At 35.3% G+C, this 24,115-nt stretch overlaps 1 protein-coding gene across 2 annotated transcripts in view; it reads right to left on the bottom strand.

Annotated features, from left to right (window-relative positions):
• Positions 1–521: 521 nt before the first annotated feature.
• Cd2ap (CD2 associated protein) overlaps positions 522–24,115 on the bottom strand; it is a 91,275-nt gene continuing 67,681 nt past the window's right edge. For both annotated transcript variants that reach the window (XM_004846398.4, XM_087184658.1), the window contains 5 exons: positions 17,297–17,409; positions 16,524–16,625; positions 15,098–15,279; positions 13,419–13,482; positions 522–3,493 (listed from right to left, as the gene is read on the bottom strand). In XM_004846398.4, coding sequence (XP_004846455.2) covers positions 3,452–3,493; positions 13,419–13,482; positions 15,098–15,279; positions 16,524–16,625; positions 17,297–17,409 — 503 coding nt within the window. In that variant the 3' untranslated portion in view covers positions 522–3,451. The remainder of the gene's footprint in view (positions 3,494–13,418; positions 13,483–15,097; positions 15,280–16,523; positions 16,626–17,296; positions 17,410–24,115) is intronic.

Below are 24,115 nucleotides of genomic sequence, written 5' to 3'. Positions count from 1 at the left end.
CAGTCTCTGGTGAACATACAACTCAGTTTGAGCCAAGAATACTCCGTCAGCAAAGGATACACAACCCTTGCACAACAGACCCCGGAAAGATGGATGAAAGGGATGCTGTATTTAAGAGGCCTCCTTTCTCTTCATCTTCTCCATCTAATTCACAACCTACCCAACACTAAAACGCTTTTGAAGACAATAAAATAGCAACTTCCAGGTTTGTTTGTTTTTTAAATCAATTCCATGCCAAGCACTCTACAAGGCACTTCACATAAATCACTGAATTCTTCCTATTATCCAGTAGGAGTTTAGACGAAATGACATTCAGAAATAATAAACCTGTTGTCATCTCTAAGAGTATGTCTTTTTTCACAGTTCAATACAAGTCACAAAGGTCTACAACTTTTAATGCTGTCATTTTACTATGCATTTCTTTTGTTTGGAAAACTCAAAGTAATATAATTTTCATACTCTTAAGCATATGCTAAAGTTAATGAAGAGTTAACTAATAAAGACACAACTGGCAATACAATTCTTTTTTATTCATTTTTCTTTTTGAGGGAGAACATCCTGTCTTTTTTTTGTTCTTTACAGCACCTGTAAACAAGTCAGTGAGAATACTATCTTGAATATCCCATCATTCATATATATCCATCCCATCCCATCCCATCTATATATGAGGTTTTTGGGAATGTTACCATAACATCAACTGCATTACATGAGTTACTGAAGGCAAGTCAGTCTAAAACAAGGATAAAATTTTGTAACTGAAAATATTCATAGCAGCAACTTTTATAAGATGATTTTATTGAGTCATTGCACTTGGTCATTTTATTGCCACAGTAAAAAAAGGGCATTAAATTATAACACTTCTCATTTCTGATTTTCACTGATTGTCTTATTCTGCTCATACATTTCAGGTTTAAATGCAAGCATAAAATGTTTCTCAAAAATATCTACAAAGCACGTGGATTTCTTCCTTTCTGTGATCACAGTAAGAAGCATAAAAGGAGAAATCTGTTACACAAGGCCCCTCCTCTCTGTGCATCTTCAGCAAAGTTCTGTAAAATTCTATAACAGTAACAGCTTTATAAGAAAACAGAAGCTTAGTGGTCACAAACATACCCAAAACAGAAAAACAACAAAAAACTGAAGTACAATTACGAAATTAGGAATATTATGTGTTTCAAAGAATAGCAAACCCGAACTATACATTCACTAATAGTTTGGCAATGACAGATTCCATGCTGGTCACCTTTGGTCTGTTATTTATACTCTCATGTAGGAACAAAACTAATGATTTACCCCTAGTAAAGGCTACAGTTATCATTTTGTGATATGAACTTTAGGAATATAACAGAAATTCTCATATCAACAGCAAATACTGGTAAATTGTTATATTAATGGAATTTTCCTCTTTAAATTTGAGCATACTTGGTTTGCTTTACATTTTTATAAAGGGCAGAAAAATACACAGAACTTCAATGACTCATCTATTCTGACTGAAGAGCAGGCAAGCAAAAGCTTATTTTTCAATACTCACTACCATCTTGGTTTCATGGAGTACTAGTAAAAAATGACAAAAACAAAAAACAAAACTTTTAAGAAAAGCCAACAATCTACTGGAACCTTTCCTTACCACACTACTAGGTGGGGAGGGCTAACTGAGCAGATTTTCCAGTAAGAGAGACGGAGGATGAAGTCTTTATTTCTTCCTAACGACTGTCATTAAAAGAAGATCTATTTTCTTTTAACAAGATAGAAATCATTCGATTGATCATTTAAAAACAGGAGAGAACAACTTTATTCAGTAGTGATCTCATTAGAGAAGTCCCCAAGCTATAAATAGTTAAAATGTACATATTCAATGTGTAAGTTAGCTTTCGCCCAAAGCCCAAAAGTTGTAAATTATACAGTGAGTAATTAGGTATGGGCATTTCCATTATTTTCTACTTTAATTGTCTTTTATTTGAAACATGACAAAATTGCATTTACACAAAATTTCTGTATTTTGAAAGTAAAATATAAAGAAATATTGGTTTGGTAGCTTAAAAGCTGGAAGCATGGTAACTGGTACTCAAACACTTGACACTCTTGCTACAGCACATCTTAAAGCTTAACTGTTTTGCAGATAATGAAATTTTAAATTTCTGAATTTGTAATAAACTCATGTTTTTAGACATAGCACATACCAATACATTTTAATATGTTCAACTGTTCATAGGTGACTCTGAAGAAACTGGAAATTCATTAAATACACCTGTGAAGATGTCTTTTTAATACAGTCAACTGTATTTGTTTTAAATAAGCTGTAATGATATCTAATGCTTTCTCTAAATTTCTTACCTAAATAACCGTCCAACATCTCTCTAAGAGTTAGTCTGGGGTACTAAATAAACTACACACTGTAAACCTGAGTATTCACATGGTGACAAGCGACCAGCAGGAAACCTCACCCTGAGGTTGTGAGGAGCTTGGGGTTTGTTTCCTGATACTGCCATTATGAAGAACCAGGAAAAGCAACAGGAAGGAGCAAAGAACTACAACACCAGATAGTGAGACGAGCACTGTTTGAGACCGTAAGATAAGCAGAAAAGTACAGCAACAAGGCTGGTGTTTGCCTATTCCATATGTGCTGTAGTTTCTAGGCACAAGTAAAGGGTTAAATGGACATTTTTAGACTCCTTAGATCTAATGAGTTTAAAATAAAGCTCATATTTTCCCAAATATGTTTAACAACCCAATATATTTAATCAAATTCCTTTTATCCTATAGTGCAAGCAATAGAAAATACTCTAAAAGTTGAAATTCTTATTATTTCATTAGTTATTACTTATGCTTGGGTGAGTAATCTAGTTTATAACTAGGAAACTCCGATTTCATCACCCAAAATATAAACAGCACTGCAGACAAATGGGCACAACAGTGTCATTTTGGATAGGAAGCTTAAAGTAAAAATATATATATATATGTATATATGTATATATGTACACACACAGTTTATATCCCTTATGTATTATGGGGAAAGCAGTGACTATATAGTTACTATAAAGCTAATTTGTCCCTCTCAAATAGTTTATCTTACAGATTATTTGGAAAGATATCACCATATTTATAGTATAGCTCTCTTTAAAAATAATACTACAAGTTTCAATAAAAAAACTATTATGAATTTTCTTTCCTTTTTATACAGACTCAGTAGTATTTTCAAGCAAACAAACAAGCAAAAATGTTCGCAATCCCAGCACAGTAAGAAATAAGGCCTCGTTTCATTTCATATTGGCAAAACAAAATATATATATAAAAATTTTACCCTCCCCCAACTTTTCAATAGATATTATAGTTCATATACTCGTATTTCTGTATCACATCACCAACACTGATGTTTTAAAGTCCAAGTCAGTTGAGTTCATAGTGTTGCTTCTGTATCCTTGGAACGTTAACACACTGGGTCCATGCCACCTCAAGAAGATAAGACAGCTTTTTTTAGCTTCTCTATTTCCACCTAAAACATAAAAACATTAATTGAGCAATAGATGAAATATCTTTAGTAAAGTTCCTTTATTTTAGCCTATGTCATTAACATCTGATCATACTTTTAAGCCTCTAGGTTTAGATTTCCAGATCTAAAATCCAATTTCCCATAGGGGTGATACAACCGTTGAATAAAGGTTCAACAGCAGGAAAATGTCCCAATGCAAGGCCCTAACGGCAGTAACAACAAGAAAAAAGCAACTGCAGTTCTTTTAGCCAGAACAATAACAAGTAATGTGAGCATTTGAAATAAGGGTTGTTAAGAAAATCAGACCTGCAAAGAACAAGGGAATCCTGGAAACCAAATTAAGAAAGGTACATGCATCAGATTCATCAGAGGGGGCAATACAGAACAGCAAAGGGAATAAAAGAACAGTTATTTTCATGCTCTGCACTAATCTATGTGACAATATTCAATCGTGTAAACTTCACCTGATTCAAATTTCTCATCTGTAAACAGTAGACACTAAATTATCTTTAAAGCCTTGGAATATATCTAGATTTAGCCAGTGTGATGGAAGTATTTCTAAGCATAGGAGAAGACATTCTTTACTTAACAGAAATTTAAAATTAAGAAACTTTTAAAAAAAGGAAATTTCACAGAAACTACTGGGAACTATTTAATTTTCATGTATTTTTACATATGAAAGTATTGCCGCTAAAGACATTAAACAGCATGCCGTGTTTCCCCACGAGCACCTAACACAGGGTTTGTAGTAGGAAGATCTAGGTCAGTGGAGGCGAATCTATGGCATGCATGCCCTCTATGTTGTCATGCGAGCCAAGTCACCCCAGCAGCCAAGCACTGGATAACAGTTGTTTTTTCTAACCTAAAACCTCAGTATTCAAGTTTAAATGCAGTGTTGGTATTCTGTGATAAATAAACGGGTTTGGATTGCAGTTTGGGCACTAAGTCTCTGACAGGTTCGCCATCACTGGTCCAGGTCAACAAAGCTTTCTTCCCGGTGCAGGAATATCATGACCATAATGGTCTTGACCTTTCCTTGTGTGTGCACATGTGCAGGCCTTCGTTTCTCCTGACGGCCATGCACAAAAAACGATACACCTGACAAACTGCTGATTACTAAATCAGGAGAGCTTTGCCACAGTCAGAAAGCATAATTCTGATACGCTCACAATCTCCTCAGGAATTCTAAACATCCATGAATGTCTTATTAATCTGAGGATCTTTCCTGATATTCTTTTAATATGATCATGAGCTAAATGTTTTAGCAGCACCAGATTGGAACAAGCCTCAGTTTTCAACCTCCACTCAGATAAAATACCTTTCAATAATCCACCTAATATACTAGTATTGTCTTTTTTCCAAAGATACATTAACTAATCATACCAACTTTATTTTGTTTTTTAAAAACAGGCTCTTGCTATGTAGCTCAGGCTGGCCACAAACTCACAATCCTCCTCCTACCTCAAAGCTGGTACATGAGGAATAAAGAGTAGAAAGAATAATCCTGCATATAAAGTCAGTAATACTCCTTACAAACTTGGGTTTCTGACAAATATAGTTATAAGGCAAATACTTACATTGCTACTCTCTCTTCTAGCTATGCTCACTGTTCATTTTTAATCATCTTTTATCACTGCCCAATATAATTTAATACTGTGTAATGCTAACATTCAAAGTACTACTTTTAACCTCGAGGCAAACATCATTTCTCATTTTAACTATATGATCCTGAAAATTTAATGCATTAAACGTGCTTTTACAAATATAAGGGTCAAACTCTACCCATTAGGGGAAAAAGTACACAAATCAGTAGACATCCAGTAGCTGACTATGTTGGAAAAATGAGTCTCCAAAGAAGAAATAATTCATTTGGCTTCCGTCCCAATTTCCATGATAAATTAAATATCATATATATAAATTTAACACTATTAGCTCCTATTGCTTATCATTTTCTTGTATGACTATGAATATGTATGTATAAAACATTTAAAATTCTAAAAACATTTAAATTTCTCAATTTCTACCAAGTAACACCCTGGGAATTTAAGATATATTTAAAAAAGGTATCCTCCAACACTCACTAATTCAATAACTTATTAGCTGCTATCTGAAATGCATGAGGTGCTGTGTTAGGAGTTACAGCAAGGATGAAGAGGACATGATCTCACTGCAAACTTTCCTGCAATCTAAGAAAGGAGCAAAATAAAGAAAAAGCATTGAGAAGACAGAAAATTACTACTTACACATCTCTATACATACTAGAAGACATGAATTTGAGAGAAAACTAAAGCTATTTTAATCAGAGGAAGAGAACCACCAGTGTAGTGAAGGTGGCTCTTGGAGTCAATCCTGAAGAACACAGAAATGGGCACTAGAAGATGAAGCAAAGACAACACAGGAAATACAGGAAGAGCAAACTCTAGAGGTATTAACTATTCAGGCATAAAAGAGTGGCAAGTGAGGACAGAAAAATAAAGCAGGACCAGAATAATGTAAGAAACTCACATCCAAGTTAAGAGTTTGAACTCTATTCACAAAGGAACACCAGATTCTTGAAAGTACCTGAGCCAAGAGAGATTAATCTGAGGTAAGAATGAAATTCAAACAAGCCAAGTGGAAGACAAAGAACATCAGAAAAAAAAAGAATACTGTGAATGAACAGATAAAAGTTAGGAGACAAAGTGAATAGGACTGAAAGTGAATGGAATTAGGAGACCAGAAGTATCACCTCTGTGTGACTAGAAGGATAACAGACACCTTCAACAAAAAGAAAAAAATCAGACAATCAAGAGAGGACAATGATAAACTTAACTGGAGGCATGCTGAATTCACAATGGAACATTTAGGGACAGGAACAGCTAGACATATGGGACAGAACCTGAGAAAACAAGAGCTACATTACAGGAAGATGCCCTGGAGCTCGTCGTGAGATTCCCTCGTGCAAATGAACACGGAAAGAGAGCATACAGAGAGAGGGCATGGGACAGCAGTGACAGAACATTACATTCAGCTTACAATAAAGAAAAAGGGAAGAGAAGCTGGACACAGAGAACACAGCATCGCATAACCATGACAAACCTCTGGCAAGGTGGCAGCAGCAACAATGAAAATACTGCAGAAGGTGGAGTGGGGACATCCGAGCAGCTACAGAAAGCCTAATCTCAAATGCAAAAGGTTAAAGACTAAACTGATGGCAAAGCATCCTAGACTCAAATGCAGGCTTTTTTTGATGTGTGAGTGGAAGATGATTTGTTTTTGTTTTGGATAGCAAATGAATCCCAAATGAAAAGAGAAAACAAAGTAGATCAAGAGGGTAGGCAGATGGGAAAGATGGCTTTTGTTTTCTCACAAAGGGAAAAAACTGAGTATTATCAAATTATAAAACAAACGTGTATCCCCCAAATAATTTGTCAGATATGAGAGTAAAAATGGAGTTTTGCTAATTTACAAAGTATCTTCACATATCATGTCAACACCAAAAGGTAAGGATTAGCCAGATTAAGTGACTTCTCCAAGTCTACACAGGGTAACAATGCCTAGAGCAAAGACTTGACCTCTGGTGACTTCTGATACAAATATTACAAAACTCTGGCTCCACTGCTGCTACTTACCCACTCTAAATGCTAGTTTTCTCACCTTTATAACTGGAATGACATGTGTACCAAGCAGGATAATGGACACAGTTCAGCGATAAAGACAGTCATGACTACACATTGCATCAGGGGTTAAAGTGCTGCACCCCAGTCCCAAGCTGTCTCCTGCTCTATGAGGTGAAGTCGTAAGACAAGGTCAAAGAGAAAGGGCACAAATACTTCAACAGGGAACAGAAAGAGGAAGGACCCAAGCACAGAAGAGGTGAGCCGCTCCCAGTGAACAGGAGGAGGCTTCGGGGCCAGCCATACCACCCCCACCAGCACACAGGAGGTGAGCTGTGCAGGCTCTGGCAGCAACCACCCCTACCCAAGTTGAAATGAGAAGAAACTTAACAAGTTTCAAAACCAGACATCCAAATCACCTAAAACAACACAAAAAGGAAACGAGATGGTACACTCTGATACTCAACCACCTGGACTCCCTGAACTGGCCACAAAAGAGGATCTGGAAAAAAACGAAATCAGAAATAATTTCTTTCAATCCCCGGTACCAAAAAAACAACAACAAAAAAAGAAATGACTATTCAGAAATAATTTCTCAGGTAACAGCAGAGATTGGGCCCATAGTGCAAGACATGATTAATGAATCTAGAGAGGACACAAATTTAAAAAATGGAGGACTTGAGGAACATGATGGAATCCCAACACAGGAAACAAATGGAATCCATAAAACAGATACAAACAGATTTCCAGGAGATTAAAAACTCCATTGAGGGGCTGGGGATTTAGCTCAGTGGTTCCGCCCCCTGGCTTGCAAGTACAAGGATGCAAGTTCAATCCGCAGTACCAAAAAAAACCAAACTCTATTGAAAATCTGTGCGGCACAATGAGGCAATGTGAGGACAGCATTTCAGATATAGAAGATAAGATTTCTATTAGTGACCAGGAAAAGAAAAATTTCTTTAAAATTGTAAGGGACCACGAGAAATCATTCCAGCAGCTACTACACGATGCAAAGAAGAATAACATAAGACTGATTGGAGTTAAAGAAGAAACAGGACAGAGTGCAGATGACTAAAAACACTGTTCACAGAAGTGATGGCAGAATACATCTCAAACAGGGGAAAAGAATTTGACATACAGATAAGTGAGGCATATAGGACTCCAAATAGCCTTGATCAAAAAAAATCTACACAGAGGCATATAATTGTTAAGATTCCAGAAGCTCAACAGAAGAACAAAGTTCTACAAGCAGTTAGAGAAAAGAAACAAATCACATACAAAGGAAAGCCCATCAGAATCACAGCAGACTTCTCAACTCAAACCATCAAAGCAAGAAGAGCTTGGAGTGACGTATTCCAAGCCCTAAAGAAAAACAGCCTCCAACCCAGACTGATGTACCCTGCAAAACTATCTTTCAAAATTGATGAGAAATAAGATACTTTCATGACAAAGAATACCTTAAGAACTTCATGAATAACAAACCAGCACTCCAAAAAATTTTAGATAATATCCTAGGAACAGACAATGAGGATCACAACCCCAGGAAGCACAGCAGAATGAACCTATCAGCCGCGACAAGAAATTAAATGTAAATGAGGAGAATCCAACCAAAAGACAAAGTCATGACAATGATAAGGCAATATGTATCAGTTATAACCATCAATGTTAATGGTCTCAATTCACCAATGAAAAGAAATAGACTGGCAGAATGGGTCAATACGCAAAATCCCAACAATATGCTGCATACAAGAAACACACTTAATTCAAAATGAAACACACAGACTGAAAGTTAGAGTAGAAAACATTACTCCATGCTGTGGGAACCCGAAAAAGAGCAGGAATAGCTATCCTCTTTGCAGATCAAGTAGATTTCAAACCAACACTGATTAAGAGAGACAAAGAAGGACACTACATCCTTGTAAAGAGAACAATCCAACAGGAAGAGATGACAATCATAAATATCTATGCACCAAACACTAGTGTGCCTAACTATATAAAACAAATACTAACGGTCATAAAAAATCATATATGCACTAATACAATAGTAGTTTGGGACCTCAATACCCCACTGTCACAAATAGATAGATCAACTAGACAAAAAATAAGTAATGAAATACTAGAACTCAATCAAACTCTTGAACAAATGAACTTAACAGATGTTTACAGAGTCTTCCACCCCACAAAATCAGAATACATTCTTCTTAGCTGCACATGGGTCATTCTCCAAAATAGGCCACATACTCACACATAGAACATGTTTAAGTAAGTGCAAAGGAACTGACGTTATCTCCTGTATATCAGCAGACCATAGTGCGATGAAATTGGAGATCCATAGCAAAAGAAACTGGAAAAATTTCATAAACATGTGGAAATTGAAAACCACACTTCTGAATAACCAATGGGTCACAGAGGAAATTAAGAAGGAATCACATAGTTCCTTCAGTTAAATGACAATGACAATACAACATGTCGGAATCTATGGGACACAATGAAAGCAGTCTTACGAGGGAAATTCATAGCAGTGAATACACATATTAGGAAACAGAATGAACCCAATTAAACAACCTCATGCTGAACCTCAAGCTTCTAGAAAAAGAAGAGCAGGGCAAACCCAAAGCTCATAAAAGGGAAGAAATTATAAAGAATAGAGCAGAAATCATTAAGAGAACGATACAAAAAAAAAAAAAATCAATGAAGCCAAGAGTTGGTTCTTCAAAAGAATAAATAAAATTGACAAACCCTTAGCCAACCTTATCAGAAAAAGGAAAGAAAAGGCCCAAATCCATGCAATTAGGAATGAAAACAGTGAAATTACAACAGACCCAGAAGAAATCCAGAGGATCATCAATACCTACTTCCAGAACCTATACGCCAATAAGATGGATAACACAGAAGAAATGGACAGATTCCTAGATACATATGAATTACCAAAGTTGAACAAAGAAGACCTAAAAATTCTAAACAACCCAATATCAACCAATGAAATTGAAAATGTAATTAAAAACTTACCAACTAAGAAAAGCCCGGGTCCTGACGGCTTCACTGCTGAATTCTACAAGACATTTAGAGAGGAACTACTGCCAATACTGTTTAAACTCTTCAATGAAATTGAAAGGGAACCAATACTCCCAAATACATTCCTGGAAGCAAACATCACCTTCATCCCCAAAGCAGAGAAAGACCAAACTGAAAAACAGAACTACAGGCCAATCTCACTAATGAACACAGATGCAAAAATCCTTAATAACATACTGGCAAATAGAATGCAAAAGATCATCAAAAAGATCATACACCCTGATCAAGTGGGATTCATCCCAGGGATGCAGGGATGCTTCAACATATGCAAATCAATCAATGTAATACACTATATCAATAGAGCCAAGGACAAAACCATATGATTATCTCCATAGATGCAGAAAAAGCATTTGACAAAATCCAACATACATTTATGATAAAAACTCTACAAAAAATTGGAATAGATGTTCTCTACCTCAAACTGATAAAAGCCATCTATGAAAAACCAACAGCCAGTATCATACTAAATGGTCAAAAGCTGAAATCCTTCGCACTAAAATCAGGAACATGACAAGGATGTCCACTATCACCACACTTGTTCAATATAGTTTTGGAAACATTAGCCATGGCAATTAGACAAGAGAAAGAAATAAAAGGAATAAAGATAGGAAATGAAGAAGTCAAATTGTCATTATTTGCAGATGACATGATACTCTATATAGAAGACCCCAAGAACTCCACCAAAAGTCTTCTAGACTTAATAACCAAATTCAATAAAGTAGCTGGACACAAGGTCAACACACAAAAATTAATAGCTTTCCTCTATACCAATGACAGACTCACTGAGAAATAGGGCAAATAATTCCTTTCACAGTAGCATCCAAAAAACTGAAATACCTAGGAATCAACCTAACAAAGGAAACCAAAGACCTCTTCTCTGAAAACTATAGCACTCTGAAAAGAGAGATTGAAGATGATATCAGAAAATGGACAGACATTCCCTGCTCCTGGGCAGAAAGGATTAATATAGTGAAAATGGCCATACTTTCAAAATTGCTATTTGGATTCAATGCAATTCCAACTGAGATCCCAGCAGCATACTTCATGGACCTTGAGAAAACAATCCAAAAATTTATTTGCAATAAGAAGAGACCCAGAATAGCAAAAGCAATTCTAGGTAACAGAGACATGGCAGAGGGTACCACAAGCCCCAACTTGAAACTATGCTACAAAGCTACTGTGATAAAAACAACATGATACTGACAAAGAAACAGACCTGAGGACCAGTGGAACAGATTAAAAGATGCAGAAACAACGCCAGACACACTCAGCCATCTCATCTTCGACAAAGGAGCCAAACACCCTCACTGGAGGAAAGATAGCCTCTTGACTAAATGGTGCTGGAAAAATTGGGTTTCAACTTGCCAAAGACTAAAACTAGACCTATATCTCTCACCATGCACTAAACTAAAATCAAAATGGATTAAAGATCTAAATATTAAAATAGAAACTCTGAACTGGCTGGAACAGAGATTAGGTAGAACTCTTCAAGACATTGGTGTAGGAAGAGATTTTATGAACAAAACCTCAGTTGCCCATAAACTAGCACAAACAATCAACAAGTGGGATCTCTTCTTATTAAAAAGCTTCTGCACAGCAAGAGAAACCACCAGCAGTGTGAAGAGACAAACCACAAAGTGGGAAAATAACTTCACCTCCTGTTCCTCAAAGGCCTACTATCTCGAATCTATAAAGAACTTAAAAAGATCAGACCTCACAAATTTAAAGACCCAATCCGAAAATGGGCATCTGAAATGAACAGACATTTCTCAGACAAAGAAGTAGAAACAGCAAATACATGAAAAAGTGTTCAACATCACTGGTCATTCAAGAGATGCAAATGAAAACAAAACTGAGATTCCACCTCACTCCAGAAAGAATGGCTGCTATCATGAAATCAACCAATAACAAATGCTGGCAAAGCTATGGGAAAAGAGGAACACTTCTCCACTGCTAGTGGGAGTGTGACTGGTGAAACCACTGTGGAAATCAGTATGGAGATACCTCAAAGAACTAGGACTGGAAGTCCCATTTGACCCAGCTACACCCCTGCTGGGTATCTTCCCCAAAGAATTAAAAAAATCATACCACAGTGATATATGTGCACCCATGTTCATAGCAGCACAATTTGTAATAGCTAAAACTTGGAAACACCCCAAATGCCCATCAACTGGAGAATGGATAAAGAAAATGTGGTTTTTTAATAAAATGGAGTACTACTCAGCCATAAAAAATGAGAAATTAGAGACACAGTTAAATGGATGCACATTGAGGTGATACTCTTAAGTAAAATAAATAGGACACACATGTATAAATACCGAATAGTTTCTCTAGTGTGAGAAACTGAAAGTGTAAATAAGGACTAAAAGGTATAATATATAATGTGAAAAGGAAGAAAAGGGGCAAAGGGGAAGGGGAAGTGGGAGGGGTGGGGAAAGGAAAGAAGGAAATGGAATTAATATGAGAAAAGGAAAAAAATGGAAACAAAGTCTTTGCAAATAGGGAAGGGTGAAGGGCGTGGAGGACAGGGGAAGTGGAAAAAAAATAAGAACCAAGATATTCATGTAAAGGTATAGGATCCCAACGAGGAATGTAACTATGTAACTGTATTTTATACCTAAAATGTACCAATAAACTTAATGGGGAAATAAAAAAAAGAGGGAGGATACAGCTTTCTGCTATATAAAGAAGAAAGAACACAAATGGAGGCAAAAATGAAGAGAAAAAGAAAATTAAGGAATATAAAGGAACTAAATGAAATTAATAGTCATCAGCACCAGAGAATGAAGATGAAGTCACTGCTCAGAGAGAAAGGAGAGGGAGGGCCTATGAGGAAGGACAGGACAGGGAAAAGACAGAGGATCAAATGAATTTAACTGCAGCGAAAAAGACAAATATAAATCAAAGAAGAACTACATATTTGGGCCGGGGTCAGTGGTTTCACCACCTGTTATGCAAGTGCAAGGACCTGAGTTCAATCCCTGGTACCAAAAAAAAAAAAAGAAGAACTAGACATTCTCAAGAGGCAATGGCCATATTTATTTTATTTACAAGTACATACGTTATGATTCACACACTGCCCAGGGAAGTTAAGCGTTCAACTATATAATGTGACAGCAAATCAACAAGAGATTTATGAAGCGCTACCACACAGGGCGTGTTTGACTGATGCAGGACAGCATGCCCGTAGCGGAAGCAGTCACACATTTGGGAGTGCACACTGTCTAAAAAGCACAATGTTGGGAGAAACACATTACCTCTAGATTGCTTCTCAGTGCCTTCTCTTCTTCCAAATCTTTTCTCAGTTTTTCCAGTTCTTTCCTGAAAATAAAGTATGGATTACTGTTAAGTTCTTCAATTTGGTATATATATACAAAGGAGTATTAGCCATAAAGAATAAAATTGTGTCATTTGCAGGAAAACAGATGGAACTATACTAAGTATACTAAGGGATCATCATACTAACAAAATAAGCCAAACTTGGGAAGACTAGTGTCACATGTTTTCCCATGAAGGAGGGGCAATGAAGCAGATGGTAGGCTGTTATTCAACAAGAGGAAGGGCATGAGAGAAGGTAACAAGGGGATGGATGTATAGGATCAAAATATGTTATATGCATGTATGAAAATATCATAATGAAACCTTATATTCTGTATAATTAATAGACACTAATAAAAACATTTTTATAATAGCACACTGGTATCACAAGTGTAAAACAATAAAATCCTCAAATCAGGAGAGTTCTCTAACTGGTATATAGATGGTACTCAATAGATACTGATGAATAAGCTTATTGTTTCTAATATATATACTGACAAATCCCTGAAAAAATTCAAAACAAAATGAAGGATTCAAAGACATATGTATCAAATGACAAATTCTGTATCTGTAATATACATATTATATAGATAATATATATAATACATATAATATACACCCTAAGTAGTTATTCAATATACAGTCTTTTGTTTCCATCTAAGAACATTTGTAAAAATGTTCTACAAACTACAACTATCTAGTTTGGATAATTTGAATATTGTTTTTTTATAAAGGCTCCCACACTAATGGATAATTGAGGAAGAAACAGTTAAAATTGGGCTGTTAGGTACCATGGCCTCTGGCTGTGAATTTTGTTATTCCAAGAAATCCTTCAGAGGCGAAGGCACCATGAAAGGAGAGCACCCTCACCCGAAGGTCAGTCAGAGGAGCTGCTCTCTGATCTGCATTCCTATGGGGCTGCTACAAGATTACGCTGAAAACGTCACATTTTAAAATTCAAATACTTCTAATTATAGAAAAGAACTCTGAAAAAATAGAGGATATGAGGTTGAGTTTTAGCTCTGTCATTTGAGGATTATATAATTTTAAGTACATAGCTTTATTTCTCCAAATCTATATTTCCTTATTTAAAGGGGGGGCGGGTGCAGTAGGGAATCTTTTAAATTTATTTTAGCTCTAAGAAGTCCCTAACTCTCAGCTGGGTATGTCCTACTATATCCCATATATCAAAAATTTTCAGAGTTAAAGGCTTTAGAGGTTATCTCAACCCATTTATGCTATAAACATTCAATTTAACCCTAGCAGAGACAATGATCAAAGTCCCCAAGGTAGTTAAGTTTGACAGTGTGTACAGATATATACTAAATCTAAAATACAATATAGTTTTCTTAATATTTTCAAGACTAATTAATTCCTTTGTCAAACTAAAGCATTTATGGCCTGAACATATAGGTATATATGGACATTTTCTATAATTGAACTATTGGAACAAGTTTTCCAATCCAAGTTTTTTGTCAAATTAAATGTTAAAGAAAATTTCTTTGAAAACATACTTGCTCATACCAGAGACTGGCAAATTAGACCTTTATGGCATAGTGTGAAAGAATTCTTTACCCATGTGTTAAATATGCTCACAGGAGGAAACAGGATTACCTACCCATGATCCTTTTTCAGTGCTTCAACAATGCACATCAATTCGATAATCTGAGCTCGAAGTTCATCCACAGAAATTTTTTTCCCATCATCTGTTTCCACTTTAGCTTTGACTTCTAATGGAGTGAGGAAACCAGCTGCACTGGCTTGAGAAGCACTTGAAGGTGTTGAAAGGTGCACAGAGGGCTGAAAACGTAATCGAGTTTTTCTGATGTTATTTGTATTTATATTTATTGTATTTAAGTCCAAAAGATTTTATAACAAAATGAACAATATATACAGATTAAGTATCACTAATCTGAAAGCTGGAAATCAAAAATGCTCAAAAATCTAAAACTTTTTTAGATTTTTTTTGAGCAACAACATGAAGCCACAAGTAGAAAATCCCATGCTTGACCCCAGGTAAAATCTAGGCAAACTAAAAACACTGTACACCATCACCTTTAGGCTATGTGAAGGAAGAGTATATGAAATGAATGTATTTTGTGGTTACTCGTGGGTCCCAATCCCAAGATAACCTCAGTGTATATATGCAAATACACTTCAAAACCACACAAAATCTGAAATTTGAAACACTTCTGGTCCCAAACATTTCAGGCAAGGACTACTCAACCTGTACATCAAGACAAATGGAGAATTTAGAAATTGAAAAAGTAGTCTGATGTTCATAACTGGAAAAACCACCAAAGAACAAATCTGCAATCAATAGTGTGAAAAAAGTCAATAGCTTTTTTTTTTTAAAGAACAAATAAAAATGTTCATCAGATTTATTTTGCGGATGGTTTGCCTAGTGAAGCCTCTATATTGAAGAAATTCATGGAATAGGCATTAAAATGAGTCCACAGGCTGCAACTTTTTTGGTGTTTCACTAAAATAACAGAAAGTCATTTTAGAAAAATTTCAACAGACTGCTGACAGCTCAAGAGCATCAAATTGAGCACATGTGAAAAACTGGAAAAGTAGGCAAGAGTCCTGGAACAAAACTGAAGACTAATTTAGCAAGAAAATGATCTTCCCGATTACAAGGGATAATCAAAATATACAGTGAATGTTTAAATTAGAAAAAATTTACAACAGTAAGACACATTGCCATTAATCTCCCCTCAAAAAGCTCCCCCAGCTTCAAACACAGACAGCCCATTGTTCTTGCCATTCTGTACTAGGTGTGGGACTCCGCTTTGTGAGAGATACATAGTCCTATGCCTTCAAAACTATGAATTATGTAATATACTACTCATTTAAAATAATATAAGCTCTTCTAAAACAGATCTAAAGAGAACAGTGTAACAAGTTTAAGAACTCAAATTTCTCAGCAGGAATTACCTTATTCCCTTATTTCCAAATCAGATATTTCCCATTATCTAATTTCTTTGCGATCTTCAAAAGGAATCCTAGAAACTACAGAAATCTTAGCATGCAATTCATGGTACCTTTGGAGAGTAGCACGTGTCCTTTTTGAACTCAGATGGTTTTAGGTTGGCACTATCATCTTCTTTTGGTAACTTCAAGGTTTTTTCTGGGCTGTGAGTTGGCTAAATGATTTTTTAGAAATCAGAGACAGAACAGACCAAAGAAGGAAACTGTAGTAAGCATTTGGATGATAAAGCAAGTAAGTTTTACCACTTTGTTTTCACCTACCACTATTCCTGATATCCCATTACCATTAACAGCATGTTATATTATTTCACGCTGAGTAATATATTTGCATAACTTGAAGGCAAAAACAGCTTGCCGAACAGCAACAAAATTTTCTCCACCTAGGTAACTTAAAAGCACCATAATGCATTAAGACCTCGTTTGGTAATATTAAAGTATGACCCATATTCCAGGCAATGAATAGAAATCAAGAAAAGAAGCTACTGCTCTAGATACCAGGATAAGTACTACAGAAGCACTGACAATTTCAGGGGGGAAAAAAGTTCTCATTCTTTCCAAAAGTAAGTATCTACTACTTAAGATCTATCATCACTGCTGAACAGGTAGATTTAAACAGGCTTCTCAGGCCAACTCCTTAGTTCTGCTTCTGTAAGCTTCTACTCCAGGCCCTGTGTTGAAATGAGTATCTCTTTCCTTGTATTTCCTCAAATGCTAGCATTTGCCATGTGGGTATAACAGCTGTCTTCAGGATTTAAGCCCAGGCATGGCTCTGAGCCCTGTCCCCATCTCCTCTTGCTGGACCCTTGGTACTGTAAGAGTAACTCACAGAATGTCCACCATTGAAGCGGCCCGGGAGCCTGCGTCCAGGCATCTTCGGTCTATTCGCAGTGAGATGTAGCAAGTTCTCTGAGGAGGCTATGTCATCAAAATTTACAACATCTAGAGAACAGAAATAAACATTATATACTAAGAGATAACTGCACCTTTTAAAAGGCAAAAACATATTTCTGGCTTTTGAACAAATTATAAATTAAAAGAGTATCATTACTGTGAAGGGCTCACAAGTTGATCTGTGCTTTTCATATGCATTTGGAAAACAACACACTCTTTAAAAAAGAATTCTATTTACCTGAAACATTTATAGTACAAGACTTTTGTGGAAAGGTTATGTTTCCAACAGACACTGAGAGGCCTCAGCAAAAATTTACTGCAAGATGATTCTGTACTATAAATTATAGCAGCATTAAATAAAACTATACTAAATTCTTGTTTCTTTTTAAAACACCACAATTCACTTAAACTAGTAATTAATTACAACATACCCAAGATTTCCAAGTAAAATGTGTTTTAAACTTCAAGTGATGGACTAATATTCACATTTGAAGAACTCGCCTATATGCAGCACACTGCTGCTTTCTATCCTCGAGGTTAAATGAAAGCGTAATTTTATGTGGCTTCGTGTGTGTAAGAGATGTTACAGTTGGGACACAAACTGTTCAGATTTCCCTGCACCTCTGCTCAAACGTTACCATGGTTAGAAATCATAAGAGTTAAAATTGGAGGCAAATCAAATACTAGGGAAAATGCTATATAGATCATCAATTTGCTGCCCTTCCATGAAAGGCTAGTTTATCTTAGACCTAATAATTTGAGTTAAGGACAAATCTAGGTAATTCATATCCTTTAACAATGGGGTAATATACGAGGTTTTATACACAGCCTTGCCTTACGATCCGGAAGCTCTTGCTACAGGAGCTTCTTGAACTCTGAGCTCAGATATTTACATACAACACAAGAACCCCACAGTAAATTCTTATCAATATAACCTTCCTGCAGCCCTCACTGTGAAGTAGGAATATTAACCACAGCTAAAACATCCCACATGGCAGCAGGTTATCTTTCTTCTAATCTTCTAGGCCTGGATTCATCCTTCTCATCATCATTTGCCCAGATGGCTGTAATACCTAAGATATTTAGATGTCCCAACTAAGTGTGCTGTTGCTCCTTAAAAGACACCTAAGGAAACTGGGCATGGTACTGCACACCTGCAAGCCCAGCATTCTGAGAGGCTAAGGCAGGAAGATTACAAGTTCAAACCCAGCCTGGGCAATTTAGCAAGACCTCATCTCAGAACTGCAAAAGGGCTGGGGAAGTAGCTCAGTGCAAAAGGCACTTGGCTCACCCCCAGTACCAAAGATACTCTCAACGATCATTCAGCAAACTTTATATTCAAAGTAACTTAAGAGAATTTTGTTTAAGGGATAGACGACATGAAGGTAAGGGAGAAGAAGAGGTATCACTGTTTAGTAATGTGTTTTATAATGAACTGAAAGCCTTGATTGACTAGTAATTTTCCCCCATTGGATTACTTTGTGTGTTCTCTCTTGGATTAAACCACTAAGCTACTACATCAGAATGCTCTAATATGTTTACTTAAGTGCTTTCATAATTGTCTAAAATTATAAAATATAACGAACCATGATAAGAAATAAATATGACATTAGTGGAAAATGCATTATATAATCTAAAAGAAGCTGACTTAGGGTGGGGGTTTTCTTTAGACATGGTCTCGCTATGTAGCTCACGTTGGTCTTGAACTTAGAACTCATTATCAAGCTCTTGGTGAGCCTCCTACCTCAGCCTCCTGAGTGCTGGATTATGGGCAAATGCCATCATGCCCAGTTAAGAGATTGCATTTAAATATGTATTAAATACATATTATTCTATCTGTAAACACCTTAAAGAAAACAATCAGTATTTAAAAGGTATATTAAAAATATCTTGTAGTTCCAAGGGTTAAAAATTGCTTACTTACTTGTAAATATGAATGATAACCCACAAAAAACATTCTGAAAAGTAAAACCCAATTGTTTTCACCTATAGAGATTATTTTCAAATGCATATTAAAGCAACTTGCAGAAAATAAACAAACAGAAAAACATGGAAGAAACTAAGAGAAATGAAAGTGAAAGGGTAAAATGTAGATTTACAAAGCACACCATGTTTATGTAAGTGCCTTCCATATGTCCAGTTTGGGGCTACAACACCATGACAAAATTTTACCATTCTAAAACTCTCACAGGTTCTCCACTTAAGCCATGAGGTTAGTAAGATGGACAGTGCACATTTTGAACTCAGGACAGCTCTATATGCTTCCAAATTTACCTGAGTGTGATAAGAATGGGTTTGCATTACACGCATGGCACAAGAGGCGTGACAATCACTTAGGTCTTGCAATCCCATCTGTCACCTTGCTAGGCACTTATACTTCTGTGTATTGCTGGGAAGACATGGAATTTTTGTTTAACCCAAGTGAAATATCCAATTTTTGGAGAAAAGAATCTCATTCTTAAGTAGTCAATTTTTAAAAAAATATTTTATCAAAAGAATATTTTAAAGTGTAATTAAATTTCCAAAATGAACTTCATTTTCTTTTAAAATGGAAAACCAAAAGGGTTAGAATAGACAAACAAACATGTACATTTTTCGTAAAATTACAAAGAAAAAAACTCAGTGTGCACCACCTATTTATACTGAATATACTATTTTGACTTCTTTTATAAATTGTTATCTTACCAAAATGGAGAAGGGTAGGATAATTTCCTGACACGAAAGAAGGAAAACATGGCAAACAGGCTAGGAAACAAAATCTGGAAAGAAAAGTCAAGGATAGGAATGTCTAGAAAAAAGACTAAACCAAAAAAATTATTTTACAAAGCAGGAAAAAGGAACAGTTCTAGAAGCATTTCAATGTTTAGTATAGCTATCATAGCTCTGGCAGGTTATCTAAACATACATATGTATTAGACTTTAGATTTATTCCTTTGACTTTCAAAAGGAAAAATTAATACTAGTATTATGTTCAATATAAAGCTTAAAGAAGCCTTGTTTTATTATTCAATGAATAACACCAAGACAGTTTCTCAAAGCACAGCTTAGCACTTTAAGAGGCCACAATTATAATCAATACAGTAACATCTCATAATGTACTTGTAACTAAAATTAAACCACTTTGGAGACAAGTCCTAGTCTTCAGTGTATGACCATAATTACAATAAAGGAGTAAATTTTAATCCTAATATATATATATGCCAAAAATTTTTAAATATCTCACAATGAAATGATTCAATACAACTTTTAAAATCTCATACACATATATTGTACATAAAAATCTTATGTGATAGTCTAGAATATGAAAAAGAAAACTAACATTAGAAACTCTTTTTTACTCCTAGTGTTTAGATGCAAGATCACTTTTACAGTGTCTACTGCTCAACAGAAAAACCCCACCATAAATTCTGGAAGAAATACAACAATCAAGATATAAAATGCTAAAAAGGGGCCTCATCAGCTAAGTTCTCAATGTAATAGCTATCTTAATACTAAATTTTCTATCTTGTATTTCCAAACTAATATAAAAGTAATTTTACATCTCAGAAAAATTGTAATTTTAGAAATATTTGGTTCATATAAAATTTATAATTAACCAGTATTGGCAATGAGATTTTCTTTAATATATGATGATGTATTTCAAAAAAGACAAAAGAATTAAAATATGATTCCTAAAAAGCTCTAAAATTTGTAGCACTGTATCATATATATATATGAGAATACATGTGGGGAAACTTAAGCTATTTCATGCCATCAGAAAGAACAACAACTTGAGTATTCTGAGTGACTTTCTTATATGTACAAAAGCCAGAAATCATACTTACATATATTATTATTTTATATACATATATAAATGCCTATATGTAGCTTTACAAACAGGAAAATTTTATGTGAGAATAACATCAGGCAGTTATAACTCTTTATATGAGAAACAGAATGAAATGTATTAATAGAGGGAGCAGGGTGAGAGGGCAGAGGAAAACAACCATTTATAATAATGTCAATGTTGGGTATTCTACTAGGTACAGTAGCTAAAATAAATCATTCCATTGTTAGCTGAACAAGAGAAAATAAATTTAGACAACTCACCTAGGACCTGTCAGCTAATAAATAAAACCCATGTTTTTTTAAGAGCAAATTCAGCATACTTTCCACTGTATCATTTCACCTCAAATTATTACTGTACCTAATAATGGAACTCTTAAGAGGTTTTCATGTGTTTTAAACTTTCTGAAACTTATTGGTCAGTTTTATACATTATTTTAAAAATGTGTAACTTGAAACTAAGCTAAAAAATATAAACTATACATTAATGCCAAATTTGAGGCGGTTCTCAAATGTGAACTTCATGTTTACCCTTGGGTGCCATGCCCAAGATATCTCACATGTATGTAAATATTCCAAACTCCAAGAGCATCTCAAAAAATCATTTGGGAGAAGGGAGACACATCCTATGCTTGGAACATGTGCCATTCTCATGAAACAAAGAGGACAGAAGCTATTTGCTATCAGCAACTGTGCCTTTTATCTTAGCATACAACCTGTGTCTAAAATACTACTGAGAATGTAAAAAGAGCTCAGTAAATACTTGCTTCTCAACATGAACTCAATTCTCAATTTCTCTTTTCTGAGAAATTGAGAAATATATATACTTAACAGAGTATATATATATGATGAATCAAAGTCAGCCTAAGGAAGCAGAAGAAATGACAGAAGCTTAGAACTTGGCTGTTCCTATTCTGACTTGTGTTAAGTGTCATACCTCTAGATTATTTCCTTACTTATTAAAGAAAAATAATTAAACTAGAAGTTAGAAGTTTTCAAACTCTGTTCCACAAAGCTTCATTTCCATGAGTATCAAATAACCTCTATAGATATAAGAAAAAAAAAGGGAACCCAAAATAAAGTTAAACAACAGGACTTGTGTATCACCAACAGTTAGAAATTGATGTGTGTATTATTTCTACTAGAAATGCAGCAAAGCAAACAAAGCTTGTTGGTCAATGTACACAGAACAAGTTTTGAAACAGGAAAAAATTGTTTTACCTAAATTTTAAAAAATATTTCCACTACCTTGTAACTTGGAAAATGTACAAAATAACAGAAAAACACGGGTACTAAATGAGACTCTTTCATTCCCAATAGGACTCCATCAAGATTTAAGGTTTTTGTTACAAAAATTACAGAAAAATGTGGAAATTCAAAAAATACTATAATACCAATGGATATTTTTTGTTTTCAGAGTTACAATAGGGCCCAAAAAAATCTGCTTTCTTCAACTATCAATTTTGAAAACACATTTCTGACTAAATTTTAATCAAAATACCTGGTAATATTGTATTTTAAAATTCTGACCTCTACAGAAAAAAATAAAGGCTTTTTTCATTTTTGTCTAACAGTAAGGTGAATTTTCAGCAGATAAGACATACTATATATTTTTCAATAACTTTGTCTAAACTATAATCAACATCTCAATTCTCAAAAATTAATGAATATGGCATCACCCACAGCAGACAGGACCCGAATACATGACAAACAGATTTAGGAAATATCCAGTCAAAAGGCTGAAAAGAGGGCCGGGGATTTAGCTCAGTGGTTTCACCGCCTGCTGCGCAAGCGAGAGGACCCGAGTTTAATCCCCAGTACCAAAAAAACAAAAACAAAAACAAAAGACTGAAAAGAGGCCATACTTCACATGTTCCCGCCAGTTTGAACCACCAGTGATACATGCATGACAATGACAGTCCTATCGGGCAGCTTGTAGCACTGACAGTGCAGGACAGTCATGTGTGTCCCAGTGGTGGTTCAGAGCTGCCTGGCAGACAGACATGTGAACTGTGGCCCCGTCGTGAACATGATAAAACAGACCCTTTGCATTGGCAAACTAAAAAGATGCAAGAAAAATGAAATAAGATAGTGTATTTTACTATACAGTGACTCCCCCGCCCCAAAAGAAACTAAATGGCTTTGAAGTTTCAATGTAAATATGAAATGTTAACACTGAAGATTTTTAAAAGAGTATCATAGGGCACTTTATATGAAAGAATTTAAAGACTTCTCTTTTGACTTATGTGCTTGTGCACATTTGATGTGTCTCTACAGCTTACATAACCTAGGGGAAAAATAACATCAATTTCCTTGAGTTACTGCAAAGAGAACATGTATGAAAAGTGCTTTGACAAATGTAAAAAGCTACAAACAAATGGAAAGCACTACACAAAATAATAATCATTACCACAAAGTAATGTTTGTGTACTACTTTAAACAGGGAGAACTTTAAGATACCTGTGTCAAGTTTTTCACTTTTACAACTAATAGGGTATAAAAATCAGAAAGAAGTGTAGACTAGACAAAGGTGAAAAATCAGTCATAATGTGAAGAAAGAACATTTAGCAAAAGAAGTAAAGCCTACTGTTACCTACAGCCATTTTTAAAAAGTATATCCTCTATTGGAAACAAAAGTATTTCTAGATTAAAAGAAAATGTTTAAAAAGTCTTACCAAATATAAACTAGTGTTGGCACAGAAAGTCTTAGTCACTTTGACTTTAAACCCTTAAAAGTAAACTGTCCTCGTATCTGACTGACAGTGGTATATCTCTCATCCCACTATGAAGACACAGAATAATCCATGGGTGGCTTCTTGAACATTCATTTCAAGTCCTCTGACCACTATGAAAACTTATATCCACTTTTGCGATCTGCTAAGTAAGAATCCTCTGACCAAGAAGAAGCTTAAAAACTCTCCCAACTTAT

The sequence above is a fragment of the Heterocephalus glaber genome, unplaced genomic scaffold (genome assembly GCF_053883595.1).
Source record: "Heterocephalus glaber isolate CG9 unplaced genomic scaffold, H.glaber_assembly_v1.0 deba00001497, whole genome shotgun sequence".
Classification (NCBI taxonomy): Eukaryota; Metazoa; Chordata; class Mammalia; order Rodentia; family Bathyergidae; genus Heterocephalus; species Heterocephalus glaber.
Note: the sequence above shows the minus strand (reverse complement) of the source record. Positions and strands in the feature narration are given on the sequence as shown.